At 44.4% G+C, this 18752-nt stretch overlaps 1 protein-coding gene across 2 annotated transcripts in view; it reads left to right on the top strand.

Annotated features, from left to right (window-relative positions):
- The window catches only part of RGS6 (regulator of G protein signaling 6), a 203554-nt gene that overhangs the window by 157920 nt on the left and 26882 nt on the right, over positions 1 to 18752 (top strand). For both annotated transcript variants that reach the window (XM_010219084.2, XM_088520437.1), the window contains exons 12-14: positions 3358 to 3468; positions 6036 to 6161; positions 12315 to 12501. In XM_010219084.2, coding sequence (XP_010217386.2) covers positions 3358 to 3468; positions 6036 to 6161; positions 12315 to 12501 — 424 coding nt within the window. The remainder of the gene's footprint in view (positions 1 to 3357; positions 3469 to 6035; positions 6162 to 12314; positions 12502 to 18752) is intronic.

Genomic DNA, 18752 nt, shown 5'->3' on the forward strand with positions numbered 1-18752 from the left:
GTCTGTGCTACACAAAGTGGTGTTTCAAGAGACAAGTGTGTCTCAGTGGCAAATCAAGGCACCACTTGTCTTGATGAATGTTTATTCTTGATGAATGTTTAGAAAAGTATGAACAAGAAAAGAAGAATCTGAAATTTAACTTCTGGTGAATGACAGCTCCTTTGCTCATGCTTCAAAAATATGCACATTTGCAGGGAAATCACCTATGTAAACATAAGGATCAGCATACTCTTCTCTAACATCACCTTTTAGAACAAAACTGTTGAATGTAATGTACATAAGAAGAGCAGATGCTTTGTATAGAAATATTAAAGGAATTTTTATTTAAACAGTTAATAAAAAGTTACTCTGTGAAATGTCCTTTCCAGTGCCTGATCTGCTGACTAGCATACGTATGCAAAGCTAGACAAATTAAATGAGGAGCTAAAAAGTAAGTTCCTATTGGCTCAAAAAAACTAACAATTTAAAGGAAAAATTATCTAATTAAAAAGAAAATATTCAGAGGATTCCTGTAATCCTGTAGGTGCTATTTTGTACTATGAAATTAGCACATTTATATTTATGTTTTGGGCTTTCTGTTTCTGTTCTCTTATATTACGATAAAGGTGTGCATTACAAAAATAGTGTTATTTTGTACTGAATTTATTCACAGTGACTTTAATGTCCTGAGGCAGTAATAATTTTCAGGCTGGTAATTTACAGGCAAGCAGATCCATCTGTCTTGAATTTTTGCTCGATTTGTATTTATTCATTAAGATGGGCTCAGTAAAAATCATCCTCTGTGGACATTCTTTCCTGTTCTCTTAACAAGTTTATAAGGAGCTGCTGATAGTGTAAATAGTGTAAATACCCAGATTTGAAAACACCAATCTATTAGATTGGGGCAGATCTAGATAGGAAACAATTTTCCTGATCTGGAAGTGTGGAAGGACTTTTTTTTTTTAATTGGTCCCAAACTGAGGGATAAAATAATCTATCAAAATTTATGCAAACTGGTAATCTAGGAAAAAAGAAAACTAGATTGGGACAATCAAAACTTTTCGCTTGTTTTGAAAATATTCATTCTGTTTTTAACTTCCTTTTGATACATTTTGATGTAAATTCACTAGAATTTTGGAGGCATATATTTTTGAAGCAAAGGGGTATTTATCAGAACCCATCCTCTATTGCACTTTTTTCCTTTTGATTTGCCTTTTCCAAACCCTCACTAGCTGTAAGTCAGGGAGCCTGTGATGTTGAAACTGCAGTTGTAATGTGTTGTGTGGGTTTGGTTTCCAGGAGGTGCTAAAGAGCATCTTCCGAAAAGATCAGCTCTTTAAGGATGCCTCAGGACAGGGCATCAGCATTCTTAGCTGCTTTTGGGACTGAAAAGGGACCTTTTCCTGCCGTTTGGGACCTGCACACTGTTGGCTTTAGGATTTGGCATGGAGATTTGAGAGCTATTGAGCAAAACTGTCAATAAATTCTACCCCCTGCTTTCCCTGACTGCATCGCTCAGCGTTGATGCAAACCCATCGTATGTGGCATTATAGAAAAGGCTGAGGAAAACCCAAGAGTCTCCTACCAGCAGTAATGGCAGGTCACTAGAGGAAGATATGTAACGATTCTGCGTTATCCTTTCAGTTTCCCAAAGTTATTGTGAAGGCTCAGCAGGCCCCCTGAATGCAAGACAGGCTGGTGCTCCATTTGATCTCTGCACTCTTCAGTGAACCACTACCACTGCCTCTCCTACCCGAATTACGTTGCCTCACCGGAGAGACCAAAAGTCCAGGCTTGCATTTGGGCAGAAATGCTTTCCCATAAGGTTCATCCTGCCTCTAGCCTCTTGTTTGCAACCTGGCAATGACTCAGTTGCTGCAATTGTGCTGAATCAGCAAGAGGCATTCAGCAAATTCCCCCTTGTTTCATTTACTTTGGGGGTGGGGGTTGGTTTTGCTAGTGCTTGTGGCTCCTCAGATGCCTTCTTATTATTTTATTAGGAGCAATTCACATTTCACAGCAGACAACTCCCAATTGATTCTTTTTTGTTGGATTTGTTTTGATCAACCCTCTCTCATTGATGTCTCAGGGATTGCTGCCGCTCTCTGAAATTGGACGCTGCTCCTTCCTCCAACCTTTGACCCACAGCAGTCATGAAATGTAATTAATGAAATGAGATGAGACAGCCCCGAGTGCCCTGAGGGGCAATGGGAACCTGCTGTGGTTACAAAAGTGTATGATTTTAATGCCTCGTGATAAGAGCTTGGACAAACAAAAAGAATAATTGCTGTAGAGCAGGTCAGGGAAAGTTTCTGCCTTTTGTGACCTTTTATTTCACAGGGTCTTTTAATTCTTCTGCCTTGTTGAAGGGTGGAAAACTGAGATAAAGTTTAGTATGGACAGGCACAGTGAAAGTAAATTAATTGTTCAGTATGATAAGACTCAATCAACTTATTTAATTAGTTGACAGGGCTAGGCAAAAGATGTAAAGTGAAGCTTAGTGTGCTTAACATATAGTTAACATATAGAAGCTTAACATATAGACTAAGGCAAATCTCTCTTGATTTCGTATAAGCTGTCTCCCTTTTGTAAAAATGTCCCCCCTAGTCCCTGTCCCAATTCAGGAATTCCTGAATTGTTTCTGCAAATGAGTAGTTATTTCCCCAGGGAGGGCTCCAGAACTCCTAGTAAGGGCTAGAGATTGCTGTGTGTAGTCTTATCTGACTAGTGATGAAACAAATTGGTATAAATGCCACTTTCTTTTTTTCCAACATGCATATCTTATAATAATTAATTTAAAATATAAGTTACTGATGAAGTATATCAAGATACTGACTGTGCTAGGCAGTGTGCCAAAATAACAAAAAGATGATCCATAAACTGAAGATCTGATGCTCAGAGCTGTGATCCTGCAAAGATTTGAGCCTAAGCTTAGTTATAGTGCATGACCCTGCCTGGGTGAGTGACTAAAAATGGGTGAAGTTAAATGAGTGCAAAGGACACACAAATGGGTGCAAAAGAGGCTACAAGCAGCGTGGAGCCACCGAAGAGGGGAGCACGAGGTGCAGAGTCATCCCAGCGCTCTCCCAGATAAGTCCTACCAGTCCCGTTGCTGCCTCATCAGGGTTTTTGTAGGCAGCTCAACAGAGCCAAGCTTGAGGAGAATATTGCAGTGAGTTGGTGGGTGTTCACAGAGAAATCCTTCCATGCAGAGCTCAACTCTGAGGGTTGCTGAGGAATTGACCCATCTGCAAGTAAAGAAAAATAGCAACACACCATTAAAAAAAAAGAATTACTGAAAGCTATAGCTTTTGATATACAACTACACATTAAGGTCCTGATATTTTTTCTTTTTTCTATGTTTATTTTATCTGTCAGTTTAATAACCTACTCAGAGCAATATGTGGAATATGACCCCTTTATAACTTCTGCTGAGCCTTCCAATCCCTGGATAAGTGACGATGTGGCTTTGTGGGACATAGAAATGAGGTAAGAGGTGCTTTTTACTTGGTAAACTTTAGTAACTTAGGGTGTATTGCTAATTTTTCTGTATGTTAAAGTGCACCTGCTTCAATGCCTAGTGGCATAGAAGGGAACAGCATCCTCAAAAAGCACCATGTCATTTTCTTCACTTCCCAGCCTGGTTGGCCTTTAGCATAAGTCTGGAGTAAGACTTGAGAGCTGGATTTGTAGCCAGACACTGCAATTCGCTGCACCAGGTACCATGGTGCAGTACTGCACAGCTCACTGGGGGACATTCCTTGGCCAAGTCCTGGTAGTTCTTGGCTGCCTGTCTTCCTCCTGTTCTTGAGCATCAAATCTGAACTGGGACTTCACTTTAACAAATCTTTGAGAAGAGTCTGTTGAAGCTGATTGTATCTGTATTTATGTCATAATGTAAAGTCAATATAAGCCCAAAGAACCCATAGGAAACAGTGTCCCAGGAAAAGGGCAAATCATTTCCCTGTTTAAGTGATCTGGGACGTGAAAGGTTTTTCATCAACATCTCTGGATGTCATAGAAATCTGTAAATCTTTTACTTAATCTTTGCATAATTTGCATAGTTCAAGTTTATTTTTACTCAGCTTTTGTCGTCTTCTCCATCCCTCCCTCATGAGTTTAGAAATGGAGGCACCTCTGCAGATTACTGCTTGGGATGAATTGCCATCCACCGAGTATCCAGGCATCCATTAATTCTGCGTCTCCTGAGGTAGCTGGAAGTCATCAAAAAGATTTCAGTATACCTGAGCAATACAATTTAACCAGATGTCATTGTTTTGATACAAATTTAAAGTAAATGCATAGCACCCGCTATGATAGGAAGGTGAGTCAGAATTCAAAAGCGAAAGCAGTATTGATGAGAGGCAGAAGAACACACAGATCTGTTTCCGTTTTATCCTCTCTTATAGGAGAACTCGCTCACTGCATCCACATCTAGTTGCAACTTGTGTGAATAATTAAATGATCCCTGCAAGCTGTGGTAGCCCCTTGTGTTGCCTGCAAAGGTGTTTCCTCAGTTAGGAAAGCAGAGCCCTTGTTCAGGAAAACCAAACTGCTCACACTGCTCCTGCAAAAGCCCTGTCTCTCAGAGCATGCAGAGCGCAGTGCCACTGCAGTTAATCCTTTGTGGCACTTCAGGGCTTGGGAACTGCCACTAAAACCTTCCATTCGGGACAGCATTTGGGTCTTCCCAGTTCATGCAACAGCGTTATGCAACGGCTGCACGCTGCAGTAGCTGCTGCTCTCTGAACTGGACAGGAAAGTCACTGAGCTGAGGTGACACACGGCACGGGGTGGCCATGGCTCCGCTGTCCCCGGGTCTGGGCTGGCTCGCTCGGCACCCAGGCAGCTACCTCGGTGCTGCTGCCCTCCGCGTTGCACTTCCCGGGCAGACATGGGAGGAGCAGCCTGAGCTCCATGCACATCGAGTAAGGGCATGCCCATCAGTTCTGCTTTGTCTTTGCACTAAGGGGAAATGAAAGCAGGCGTTTTATTTACCCCCTCAGCTGATTTGTGTTCAGCACAGATCGCCACTGTCCCTCCAGGCTTTGGCATGAGGCATTGCTGCGGACATGCCGGGCCGGGCCGGTTAATGGATACGTGCAGCCAGCGAGGGCTGTGCTGCCGCACGTGCGAGCAGCCGAGCGGGGTTGGAATGGCACCGTGGCACCAGCAGCTCTCGGAGGCCGTGTGCGCCCAGCGTACGCTCTGGTGTGCAGAGGCCGTCATGAAGGCTCTTCTCTGACATTCCCAGGCACTGCCTCTCCCCGTAGGCGTCTCAGCAACATGTCTGGCAATTCAAACAATAGCTTATGTAAGCAGGGCTTTATTAAGAATGATTTAGGAGCAAGGTCATTAGTAATTCTGGGTGCCTCGGCATCTCGGTTTCCCAGAAGAGGCACAAACAAGAGCCCAATTACCGTGGCTTGGGGAGTGCTTTCTAATCATCCCCAGGTTAGGCATCCAGACATCAGAGGCACTGAAAAATAAAAGCCCACACACCAGTGGCTGTTTTTAGAAATCGTGGTCTCGCTCCTTCTTCATGAACCTGCCTTTTTAATGCAAATCTGCAACTGAAAATCCAAAGCCAGTTCCAAGTGACCAGCTAGAGCAAGGTAAGATGCGAGGAGGTGCTCTTGAGCTCCCCAGGGACCCAATGAGCGCTGCTGGCAAATCTCTGCCTCGGCATGTAAGAAATTAGTGAGGTTCATTCAAGAAGGTACATAAGAAATGCACAACAAATGATCAGCCAGAATATTGTTTTTAATATAAACATATAAGAAATTACTCTCTGAAAATAATATCATGTGCTCTCTCTCCTCTTGTTGTATAAAGCAGCACCCAGATAAAACAATTGCATTAACAATTACACTGGCCTTTATAGCTTCTTTTTGTATGTTATTGCTAGCTTGTATTTCTGCAAAATCTTGAGAAGACAGCATCTCCTGCTCTGATAATCTCCCTCCCTTTGCTGCACAGTAGGAGCAGTGGCAGCTGCTTGGACAGCAGGCAGAAATGCACATTCCATCTGTTTTTTTCCTTCTCTCTCCAAACAGCAAAGAACCCAGCCAGCAGCGTGTGAAAAGATGGGGTTTCTCTATGGATGAAGTGCTCAAGGACCCTGTAGGACGAGACCAGTTCCTTCGTTTCCTGGAATCAGAATTCAGCTCAGAAAACCTCAGGTGAAACCTTTGACTTGAACTAGAAAAACAGGGCTAATCTTGCTCTCATGCATAGGTGAAATGCAGTGCTTAGACTCTGAACTGCTAAAATCACCAATTTGAAAACAGCCAGATGTGGCCTATAGAACAGCTGCTGGTGCTTATACTAGAATAGTGTAAATAAACACGGGAACAGTGTTTAGCAGTGCCAGTGTTGTCCAGCATCATAGGCAGAGGTCTGCCAATGTGTTCGAGTGGTAAAAGATGGTATATAGCTTGAGTAAGCCCTCAAGCAAGCACTTGTCCCCGGTATAAATATATAGGGTTTGCGTGTGCATTTGTGGCAGGGGTCCTGTGAGTAGAACATGATTTGGTGATCGTGTGCCCAAAGACTGTTGTGGTACTGCTGCTCAGCACGTCAGGTTTGCACTGGTTTCTTCTGGCACCTCCTAACTATTGGAGAGCTTGGCCTTTCTCCCTTAGTAGTAATATTTTTTTATGCAGGATGCCTAATTTCCTTGTTTTCTGAAGAAAACAAAACTTTCGTTATGAAATGTTATGTAGATGGTCGTATGATTCTACCTCAAATTTAAAGCCTCTAAATCCACTGCGCACAATTCTGCTACTCCAGCAATAACAACAGTGTGCAGCAATAGTAAGTTACCATTTTCAAGAACCAGCATGAAAATAATTGTTAGAAGATCCAACCCTTCCATGGTTTTCTGTAGCGCTGCTGTAAACCCAATTTCAAAGCAAATATAGTGCTGTGCACTCTGAGAAATTAGGGTTTGTAGGATTATACTTAAAATGTGTCTGGGGTTATCATTAGGATTAGCGTGAAGGATTGCAGGCTTTTAAATGCTGCCTTTGTTGCTCTGTGGTGCAAAGTCCAGAGAAGATGGGAGAAGGCTCATGCCAACCAGAGAGCCAGCCTGGCACAAGCAGAGGCTGATACTGAGGTTTTGATAACCCCTGACTGGGGTTATGGTTCAGACTCTCACTTGCATGCGACAAAGCCAGGTTTACTGCTACGCTTGCCCATTTCTGCAGAAGTGGGAGGATGGCTGTTAGCAGCAGGGCACGTGGCATGAGCTCCCCAGCCTCTCTGAAGCATCTGTGATGGTCTTCACCTGCACTTCCTCCTGCTTGGTCTGGGAGACATGGAAGGATCCAGCAGCAATATAATTTGGCTGTTCTTTTGGTTTTGTGCCTTTTCTCATAGCGAGCTTGATGTTGTTCTCAGTTTTCACTTGCTAGAAACTTGGTTGTGCTGATTTTGTTTTCTTCGTTTCTCAGAGAATCAAGTATGTTAATAAAGTACATGGGCAATTGCCACGTCATGGCAATCTGCTAGCGTGTGAGATCTGGAAGTGAGATTCCCTTGGAAGTGCCTTTAAACTACATGGGAACTAACTATTGTATTTCCTTGCCCAGTGAGAAATACTGAGCGCACACTAGCAGCAAAACAGTGAAAAATCAATACACTTTAATGTCTGTCATTTTTTAAAATCTGGAAGTTACTTGTACCGTAAACAAGGGAGTGTTATTAAATTACATATGTGAGCCTGACATTGTATTGCTGAACAGTTATTGAGCTTGTATATGTTTACTGCAGTTATGCGTAGTGGCACTCGTTAGGAATTGAATTGTAGTGATGATGTGCAAGATTTGGGTTCTGTATTGAAATACTCCTTAAAATGTTTTTTCTGAAATATACCTGGGGTTGCACTATTGGAACCCAGCAGGTTTTACACCGGTGGGTGTCCCCACACTCATCCTACTCAAACAAGTAGGGAGACTTTCCTTGTTAGAAAGCACATATTTATTTTTCATAGTCAGTCCCAGCTGCTGCTCTTGCTGATCTGCCATCAGGTTTTGAGGTAGGTTGTACTAAACGGATGCTGCAGAGCAGGGCGGTAGGGAGAGGTGAAGTCCCGCATCCTTTCTGGCAGACTGTGGTATCGCTGTTCATCTGGCACCATTATTGCCATTCTTAGAGTATCATTGTCATGGGTTTGCCTGGTGTGGCATGATTATTACCTGGTGACATAGGGTCAATATTAACAAACCTGTTGAGGGCTGCAAACGACACCTCACCAGGACACGAAGGGGAAGTATCCATGTGGAAAGCTAGAGCAGGAGGGGCTGTGAGCAGAACTGAGGAGCCGCAGGTAGGGTGTAGGGGACAGGTGTGGCAGAGAAAGCGCTTGGATCCTCATTAGGAGTGTGTGCTAGAAAGGCAGGCAGCTCTGGGATGCTCCAGCAAGCAAGCAGAGTTTAACTTACACCCCGCGCCAAGGTTGGGGTCTACCTCTGCTAAGCAGACAGCTTGGAAACACCAGCATCGAGGCTGCCTTTACAGTCAGCAAGAAGCTGAAGAGGAGTCGATGAATCACCCTGCGCTAGGGGAGGATTAGTTTCAGCCTAAAGTGAACATCTAAAAGCAGGGAAATTGCACTGCAAAGTGCCTGTCTCCCCACCATCTATAAGCCTGGAGAGACTAATTCAAATGACAGTGTCTGCATTGTAGACGTCTGCAGCCAAGTGAGAGGCAGCCCACCCAAAGCCTGTGAAGTTGCAAGGAACTTTTGGAGGGCATGTGATCTAGCATCCACTTAGCAAAACTGTCTTTGTGGGTATCTTGTAAGGACCCTTCTCACAGTAGCTATGCAGAGACATGGGAACTGTCACCACGGGGACGCGGCCTCTCTGGGCAGTGTCAGTGGGATCGTCACTAATGCTGGCACTGCCTGTCCTCAAGGCAGAGCCAAGAGAGTAGGTGCTGGAGAAGCCCAGCCATTCCTGGTAGTGCATGCCGGGAGATCTCATGCAGTCTGCAATTCCTTGAAGTGAAAGTCAGGAATTCAGCAGTACAAGTGGGCCAGTTCTGCTCTCATGACTCCCAGACCACTGGGTGGATTGCAGTGGGATATTTCAGTATCTTTCCAGTTGAGCAAATTGGTCCTGGTGGAGGTGGCCTGTGGGGCACTGTGTGAGAGAGCAGCAGCTGGGACTTGCTGACTGCCCGGTTCCCTTTCCAGCAGGCTTCCACATCCTAATAAATTTGCAGGATCATGTCCACCGGTCTCCCGGGTTTGGCTGAGCCCTGTGGCTTATTTATTTGCTGGCAGTCCATTATTTATGTGAGAGCAGGAAAGCCAGGCAGTTGTGCTTTTTCTGTCTATTTTATTTTAACTCTTTTTCTTGCACTTCTTTCTCTTCTCTGTCACTGTCTTTTGCCTACAATTTGTTTTGCCTCTGTTGATTTCTGAAATGCATAGAAATCTCCCAGACAGAACGCCAAGCTTCAATTAAAAATAAAAAAATAAAAAAAAAGGCCAACAGAGAGCTGTATAAATTTTTTAAGACCTGCAAGCCTCTTGAGACATCTTGAGATTGCTGAGATGTTCATCTAACTGGTGGATTGATTTTTTTCCCAGAGCTCCAAAGTGTGTCAGCTGGAAAGACAAACTGCTAGGTGGGAATCTGGGATACCCTAGTCTTCCCCAAAGGGTAAGGAGGCAGTAGAGCCAGCTGCAGAGCACCCGGCACGTCACAGGATTACGTGCGGTGACACTCACCAAGATGCCCCTGCGAAGGCCTTTGGGAGAGCGAGTCACCTGGGAAAACGTTTCACATGCAGGAAGCATTTATATCCTAGAGGAGACCTTGCCAACATTATTTTTCCTTAATTTTCCTTGCTCCTGGGCTGGAATCGGTGGCCCCGCGCGGAGGGCGACGCTCGCCGGCCCGGCGCGCGGCCAGCAGGCGGCAGGGATGCTCCACCGCGGCGCCGCGCACGGACCGGCTCCTCTGCTCCGGAGTCGCCAACACGCCGTAATCCTGCACATCCTGCTCCTTTCCAGGGCAGGAATACCTGCCCCGCTCCTGCGAGCGCTCTAGGGATCCCATGTGCATCCTGCTTATGCCCTGGATACCACGGTGCATCCCAAGGTGATTCCAGCGGCTTCCTCCCGGCAGAGAATTTGCCTTGAACTCCAGGCTGCAGGGCTGCGTGTTCCTCTTTGATGTTTCTTGATTTTCAGATACCAGGCAGAGTGAATAGCTTTGAAATTTTTACCAAGACAAAACTCGCTTTTGCCTTGAAGAGGACAGTCCAGCCTTGGGCATGAATTTGCAATCGCTTGCAGTAAAAAGAGCTTGTTAGTGTCAGGTTGGTTTGGTTGGTTGATTTTCAGATTGAGCCAAATGGTTATTAAAAAGGATGGCAAGATGTCACTTTATGCAGTTCCCAGTTCTCCCCACAACCGTGCTTTCCCAGCTGGCCGGGAGATAAGCCAATAGAAAATGCCCTTTCTAGCCATGAATGTCTTTGGTGTCTCAGCTACCCTGAAATGCATCTTTTCTTTCCACCTTTTTTTTTCTTTGTGTTCACATATTAAGTGAACATCTGAAGTGGAATGATAAAATAATTTCAATGTGAAGAAATTCACATTTGGCCTCATATCTTATCACTGAGCGCCACCCTCTTCTCTGTGTACATGTGACAAATGGGGTGACAGTTATTATTCCGATAATAACACATAACCAGGCAGGACATCAGGCAACCTTATCTTAACATCTTCAAGACAGAGAGAGGGCCATCCCCCAGAGCACACACACACGCTCATGGACTTGCATCTCCCCAGCCCAAAATGCTTCATTTCTGCTTATAAAGCTAGATTTCATTGCCAGCTCCTGGCTCTGAAGGTGCTGATGTAGTGGTCTGAGCACAGTCCCAGTTTGTTTCACCAGATCTAAAAGACTAGATTCTGCACTGGGGTGAGAGCGAGCGGGGCTGTGAGGACGGGGACGCGCGCGGGCTGCAGCGAGGCTAGCGGTGTGGCTGGAGCAAGATGCTGCTGCATCCCTGTGACTCGGGCCAGAGGTACGGGGAGGCCAGGGATGCACAAGGACGGCTTACCCTGCCCTTGCATGCAGAACGGATGTCTGTCTGTCTGTCTGTGAGACGGGCAGTTTCCCTGTGTTACAGGGAAGGCAGCAGGCTCAATGCATCAGCAGCCACCTTTGATTGCGGTAACCCCAGTGTTTCTGTGACATTTATGTACTGCGCCAGGAAATCCTGCCCGGAGCTAGGAGGAAGCGGAGGCCTGAAGCAGAACATTAATTATAAGGGTCTGGCTCCTCCATCTGTCTGCCCCCACTATCAAAGGGGATTTTTTTTTCCCTTTAGAAGAGACTGTATCTTTCTCCTTTTGCTATGGGGGAGTATTTGCTTCAGTGGTAGCAGGCTGGCATCCCTGAGTAAATTGGGATTGGAAATCAGACTTTCAGGCCACTAGGGGCCAACCTTCTTCTGGGCTATCACCTGGAAGAGCATATTGCAGGTAAAAGAAATTAAACCCAGCACCACCAGCAAAGCGCCTTTTATTTCTAAGTTAAAAGCTGGTGTTTCTCATGCTTTCAGAAATCATTCCAAGGCCTTTCGTTTCAAAGATCGCAATGGGGATTATACCTTTAGCCCTCCAAGGAATCACGTCCTCTATATTCTTGGGCTCGTTTTAGTCCATCAGTATGGATTTAGCCAAGAAAATATCTCGGTAAAATTGGCATGTGGTCATAACAGGATTCTGTATTCACCTTTCAGTGACATCCATCTGAATACTGGTCAGTTTACAAGTCAAAAAAAAAAAAAAAAAAAGATTTCTCTAAGTGTCAGTGCTACAACTTCATTCTGGGAATGATGTGAATATTAAGTTTGTTCTGTGTTTTGTATCACCTCCCAGTGACAGATGCTGCAGGCAGAAATCATAAGCAAATTCCAGCAGGGCTGTGGGAAGCAGAATCCGCACCCCTTCTCTCAGGGGCATTGGCTCTGGAAGTTTCCCGTTGGCATACCTAATGCCACACTGCTGGGGAGATTATGTCAATAGGAACAGTAGGGTTTGAGTAAAAATGTGTTGCTTTTTGGAGTTGCTTTTCGGATCTTAGCCACATTGCAATGGTTTGGAGTAAAGCGTATTGCACCTTACACCTCCCCTTGCAATCATGCTAGATGGAAAGGCTTCCATTAATTTGGCTGACTGTAGGATTGGATGCTACAGCTGGGGTTCAGGGCTTTTTCTAGACTTCTCCACAAACGGCCTATCTGAGTGTTTGTCTCTCTTCCCCTCTTCCTTCTTTCCCTCCCCTTTTCATTTTCCCCACTACTAGGTTTTGGCTGGCAGTCCAGGATCTCAAAAAACAACCTTTACAGGATGTAACCGCAAGAGTGGAGGAAATCTGGCAAGAGTTTCTAGCTCCTGGGGCCCAAAGTGCTATCAACCTGGATTCCCACAGCTATGAAAAAACAAGCCAAAATGTCAAAGACCCGGGCAGATACACGTATGAAGATGCACAGGTTTGTTCTTGATGTTATGGAACTGTTGCTAATAAAGGCCCCTATTTTACTGCAATATTCCCCTTTCACATTGTTACCATTCACCTGCAAGAAAAAGGAGAGGCACAGTTGGAAGTGCCTTTGAGGATATCTGCTCAAGCTGTGCAAAGGATATTTTCTGTGAATCTATCAGTTATAGAAGGCTAATGTTCCTCCCCTGGGAACAAATGTTCCAAAATTTACAAGTCTGCAAGGTGCAGTGAGCTGGAGCAAAGTCTCAAAGAAAGCAAAGATGAAAGAGTGCCATAAAGTTCAGTTGGGCTTTCCGTATTCCCTGTCACTAAAGTCTGTCATGTTTACAGAGTGGTTGATAGCGTATCTAAAGTCTAGTTGTGATAACTTGTTCTATCATTTATTTATTTTATCTAATTAGATCCCCACACGTATATTTCCCCAAAAACCCCAAGTGCAGCAACTTCCTCCAACACAACTAGAAACTTGTCTACCAGACAATACCTTAGGATAAGGATAGGACAGGAGCAATGCGGTGTGCTTAATCCTCGGCTCCTAAGGGCCCCAGATTTATCAGAGGATTTTTTCAGATAAATTGTGCACAGAAAATGCCTTCAGGAATACAGATAATCTATGAAAAACTGCTACAAGGAAGAATTAAGACAGCATAACCTTCTGGAAAAAAAAGTGGAAATGTATATAGGCTAACAAAGAAAAAGGAAAGGGATCATTTGGCAAATATTTTCAAGGACACAGTTAAAAGATATTCTCATAATAATTTTTATTAAAAACATGAAGTAAAACCCTACAGCACATGAAAAGAATCCCTTCCCCCCCCCCCCTTATAATTGATGTCCAAAGGCAGCTCTTCAAAATACTCTAGTAACAAAATACTGCTCAACGACTCATGGAGGATGTTGTGGACCACTTATACAAGGTTAGACAATGGATTTTTCAAGCTTGCATCAAATACTGTGTTTTCTGGAATGCGATCCTGCTCCTTGGGGCCAGTGTAGAAGTGATGTACACAAAATTTCAGGCCAGTCCCCTGTGAACTTCAAGCACTTTAAATGTTCTTTTTGTAGTGGGTTTTCTTTTTTTTTCTTTTTTTTTCTTTTTTTTTTTTCCTTTGCAGCTGTGCTGAACAAGAACTTCTGTAAATTTGCATTACCTGAAAAAAAAGATAAAGATGCTGGCAAAAAGCAGACTAAAGCAGATAGGTGATTTAAGGGGGGGCATTGATTAAATTGATAAGTAAAGTACTGAGAATAAGATGGATATTTTGACAATGAGTATTTAATCAGTGGAAGACAGTGGGAATTTAGGCTTGTACCGATCAGTTAAAAAATGTAATTGCAATTCAAAGGGGAGTTGATGAAATCAAGCTGGAGCTTTTACAGTTAGGCTGTAATTCTAGCTCCTTGGGTTAATATTATTTCAGAGGATTTTTTTTTTTTAATATACTGACTGATGCCCTCAGCTCATCTGTTTTGATTCATTGAAAGACGGGTATGAGGCCAAAGCTTCAGGTCACCCCCTTGGAGACGCTGTCTGTGCCAGGAGAGGATGGGGCGAGGGGCTGGATGAAGCCAGGCTCCCTCCTTGCACATGGCAGAGCACTCAGGGCAGCTCTCCCTGGCCGCCTCGCCGATTCCGCAGTCTCCTGAAGCTGCAGCAGGTGGATGTCCAGCTCCCCGATCGTGGCACGCTGGCACCGGAGGCCCAGGAGAGCTCCCACACATCCCACATTCCTACGGATTAAACTAGATGTGGACAGTCAAAACACCCTGCCGTGGGAGGGAAAATATGAGTTTGTCTTGTCCTGGGTAGCTTTAGCACAAAGAGGAAAACAACGTAAATGTCCTTGTGAATAAAGAACAAGAGAAAAAAAACAGTTTACAGAACAGCGCATTCTTTGAATGCCTGCAACTCGGGGACACTAAGAACTAGAGGAAAGAAAAGGGTTGACTGGGCTGAGAAGGAGATGAAAGCAGGTCCTGCAGTGGGAAAACAGGAGAAGGTGATGTGGCACCATAGCACCTGGGAGACCCATAAAATGTTAGTTCTGCATAAAAAGCTTTGGAATTAGAGCCATGTACCATGCTTGGGAAGGGAAAGGTGGAACACAGAAAACCTTCAGGCTAGCGAACGTGCTATAACCAAAGCAGTTTCCAGATCTTTAACACTAAACGGAAATGCTTCCCAGTGCTGCCTTGGCTCCTAGCCCCAGGCAGTCCCCCAGTCCAGTGGGGACCAAAGCAGCTTTTAAGGCAGGGGCACCGTGGGGAAAGCTTGGCTCAATCAAACAGATCAGTTGAGCTGTTTTGCAGCACCTATGTTTCTATAGGAGCTACCAGCATCATTGAGCAATGAGTGTGGGGCCTCATAAAATGAAGCAGCCACCAACAGCTCTAGAAGGCAAATAAGTTCCAGTTTGCCCAAATCTTTTAGCCAATCTTTTGACTAATGAAGCTGCTGTGACAACCAGACCAGTTCACCTTTAATAGGGGAACCCCAGCTTTAGTGGGTAACCAAGCTGTGGCTGTGGCAATTATGTTTTATCTGTATAACACATTATGATTTTTTTAACTTTTTTTTTCCCCTCCCCATCTTAGGATCTATCTCCTTCCCTGTAATGTTTTTCTGCTTTCAGAAAGTCTTTAATCCCTCTCTCAGTCCCACAGGCCTTGGCATTGTAAACAGCTATCACAAGAATGTGTTATGTTTCCTGATATTGATGTTTGGTTGTAGGGGCATTTACTGCCAAGGTTCAGAGCCAGGAATACTAAAATAAGGTGAGCCACATAGTTGTTCGTGCAATTACTTTTCTGTTTGCTTAGTAGAGTTTTTTATTGTTGCTGTGTTTATTTTTCTTCTTTAACAAGTAAAACAGAGTTTTAAATTGACTTTCCCTTACCTGAACTAGTCAGCTATTGTTTTCTGTGAAGATGATTCAGGGGAATTCACTTCTAATCCCAGCTCAGTTAGGGATTTTAACAATATTGTGCATATCCTTGGGTAATTCCAGAGTAGATTTAGACTGCAGTGCCAAACTTGGAGTTGATCAAACTAGAAATGCACCTGGCACAGATTTGGACTCAAGTCGTTCTATCAGCTGCTCCAAGTCTTGATTTGATTTGGTCAGTTTACGTTCTGGTCCTATCAAAGAGCTATTCCTGTGTATCTGCCTTTTATATATATATATATATATATATATATATATATACACACACATAAATATACATGTATATGGCAGGTTTCTTCCCTTTTGGGTTTTACAAAGCAACCTATAACCAAACAGAATCTAAATAGCAGAGGCGCTAAGTATACCTAGAAGACCATTTAGATGGATGGAACAAAAATAGGGAAGTGAGCGTATGAAGGGTTAGGCTTGCATGCCTCTTGCTGCACAGAGCCAAAGCCTTGAAGCAGAGGTCTACATCATAGTATATATTTAGTGTTAGTTTCCCAAGATGTTCTTTTTTAAGGTTTATACACACCATAAATCATAAAGTGCTACTTTTATCCAGTACTTGTGTTTTCATTTGTGGTGGTCATGTTTTATGACCAATACCTAACATGTAGCTTTTGTCCAGCTATTGCCTTTCTGTCTGTTAAGGCATTAGGGAGCGACCTACCCTCTACACTAGCTCCTCTCTGTACTACACAGCCAGAGAAAGGGCTAGGAAAAAGCCCTGGGCGAGCTGCCACCTTGCACATGCAGTGACAACAGGTCTTTCCAGATGAAAGATCATGAGAGTGATGTGACAAGAATGGTCAACATATGCACACAGCAGAATAAGCTACCTGTTCTTTGGGATATAGATCATGCCAGGTGGGGTGGGGCCCTGCATGAACAGCAGCAGTGTCTCATGTACCAAACACTCCCAAACTCCCAAGAGTCTCTAGCTTGCTTAAAAATTGAACTCAGTGCTCAGGCTCTGGTTCTCTGGGACTTTTGTTCTGGTCCTGCGCGTAGTGCTACTTGGCTGCAAAAAAGTAGCTGTATCTAAAGTCCTGAGCAGGAGTTATTTCTTGTTCATGTGAGAGTCAGATATTAGCTGTTTCTTCCGAGTAGTGAGAGAAAGTGCTCATGAAAAAAACACCCTTTGTACCTGAGAGCCCAGGACTCCATGAGTCCATTTACAGTATGAGTGTCACTTACTGTCTGGATGGGTTCACTGCTCTAAGATTTTGTTTTGTATTTGTGATGCGGACTCCAAGACTAGAGCTCACTGATTTTAAAAGCACGTACAAGATGATCTGCCCATAGATATCCTACAACCTAAATGTTTATGGATTTTGGAATACTGCAGATCTGTTTCTATATCCATGATATATTCTCCATGTAGGCATCCAAGAAGGGCTGATATACCTATCTCAGCATCGCCTTCATTACAGAGATGCCGTATGCTCCTTTTTATTGTGGGTTGCTTATCTCAAGCCCAGTTCTGCTCTGTTGTCATCTTTCACGGGACAGAAAGTGTCCCAATGCTGCAGAATTTCATTTCTGATGTGTGAGTGTTTCTGCGTTTTCCTATACATGGCAGAGCACAGCTTTTTGGCAGGATTATTGCCACAGGAAATGTGAGAAGGAAGCTGCAGATGGCCTTGCAAATGGTTTGGGCCAGAGTTGAATAGTTTCCATCCCATAACTGTACCACAGCATGTGTAGGAGTGGAGAGAGCTACCTTAATCGCTGCAACTCCTAGATATTGTATCCTGTTTGGAAAATGGATTCCAGGCTTCCAGATCCTCCCCGAGTTTCCTCCCTCCTCCCAGACAAAACCTGTTCGCCTGGGCTTTTGCCAGCAGCGAGGATTTGGCCCATATTGAGGGAATCAGCCCCTTAGCCCTGATCATTGTTCTCAAAACCTAAAGCTGCTCATATGGCACTGAACTCCCGACAGCCCACTCCTGTCTCCCAGGATAGCCCCGGCTATATTTAGGACTAAATCCTCCTGCAGTACCAAGCTGACCCCTTAGCCGTGCTGCTCGCCAGAGCTCTTCGCCTCCGTCAGCTTCCGCAGCGCGTCCGCCCCGGCCCCGGGCAGCTCCGCATGCCCATTTGTATGGTTGAAGGTATGAAGTAAACCAGTTGTCTCATCGATTTACAGGGGAGCCAAAGCTAAATTTATGTGTTACTTTTATCAATGCACTTTCTCGCACAAGATTTACATTGTGTTTCCAACTATGTATCTACAGGGCTAAACAAAGGATTTCTGTGTATTACTCAAAATGAGCTCTCATTGCTTACAGTTATTTCTTCTGCTAAAGCTCCTTCTTACATTGCTGTGCCTACAGCCCAGTGTAATTTCATTTGTGGTCTGAAAAGAGGTTTTATGCTTTTTAGTTTAGCAAAGAGGTTGGTCTATATTACAGTATAATTATTCATCCCTTTTTTTTCCCCTTGGTAATGAAAACAACTTGGTTGAGTGTGAAGAAAATGCAGCAGCTAAAACTGTGGGTGTAAATTATTGTGTCACTTAAATAACCTGAGAGTGGCCAAAAAGATATAGCTCAAATTTTCCAGAGCAATTCACGCTCAGGCCAAGACCCTTATGTGTCATTTACCAACCTGAAACATTTCTTTCCTAAACTGTAAATCAGAGGAAGCCTTGCACTCTGGCAGCAGCAAGAGCACTCATTTACTGCTAGCCATGCTAGGTGGCAGTACTGCCTGGCACCGGTGAGGCTTGAGAAACAGGGTCTCTTGCAGGTTAATGCATTCGGACAGCTCAAAAAATGGCAAAACAGCATTGCTGAGAAGAGTAAAATGCTAAACGCAGAGGCTGGAATAAGCAGATGCAGAGGAGTTCTTAGTGAGGATTTGGAGACATTAAGGGGGATTGGAATAAAACCCCCTGTTTCACACACACACACACACACACACACACGCATGCTTCCTGTAGGTGCAGGCAGGACAAGCTTGAAGGTCTTTTCTTGGGCTGTGCACTGCATGTGTTGTCTCGATTGTATCTGCTGCCGGCGCTTTCTGCTTCTAAGGTCAAAAGTGGTGTTTTTCCTGCCTTGTCAGGGGCACATTTCAGCAGTTAGACTGAATGGCAATTAATCATTATTGCTTCTAAAGACCAGTGTACCTGGTGGTGGCACAGGTAACACTCCTGTTCCTGAGGAGGGGTGCATTTGCTTTTGGCACAGGCATTTAGGAAGGTCCTGGTGGCACTGTGCTAGTGTCCTGCCGCTCAGGCAGGGTGCCTGCACATCCTATGTTTTTGCAGTGCAGACTGCAGCCCTCT

Source organism: Tinamus guttatus, unplaced genomic scaffold, assembly GCF_059628265.1.
Source record: "Tinamus guttatus ecotype Peru unplaced genomic scaffold, ASM5962826v1 Tinamus_guttatus_pri_ptg000089l, whole genome shotgun sequence".
Lineage (NCBI taxonomy): Eukaryota > Metazoa > Chordata > Aves > Tinamiformes > Tinamidae > Tinamus > Tinamus guttatus.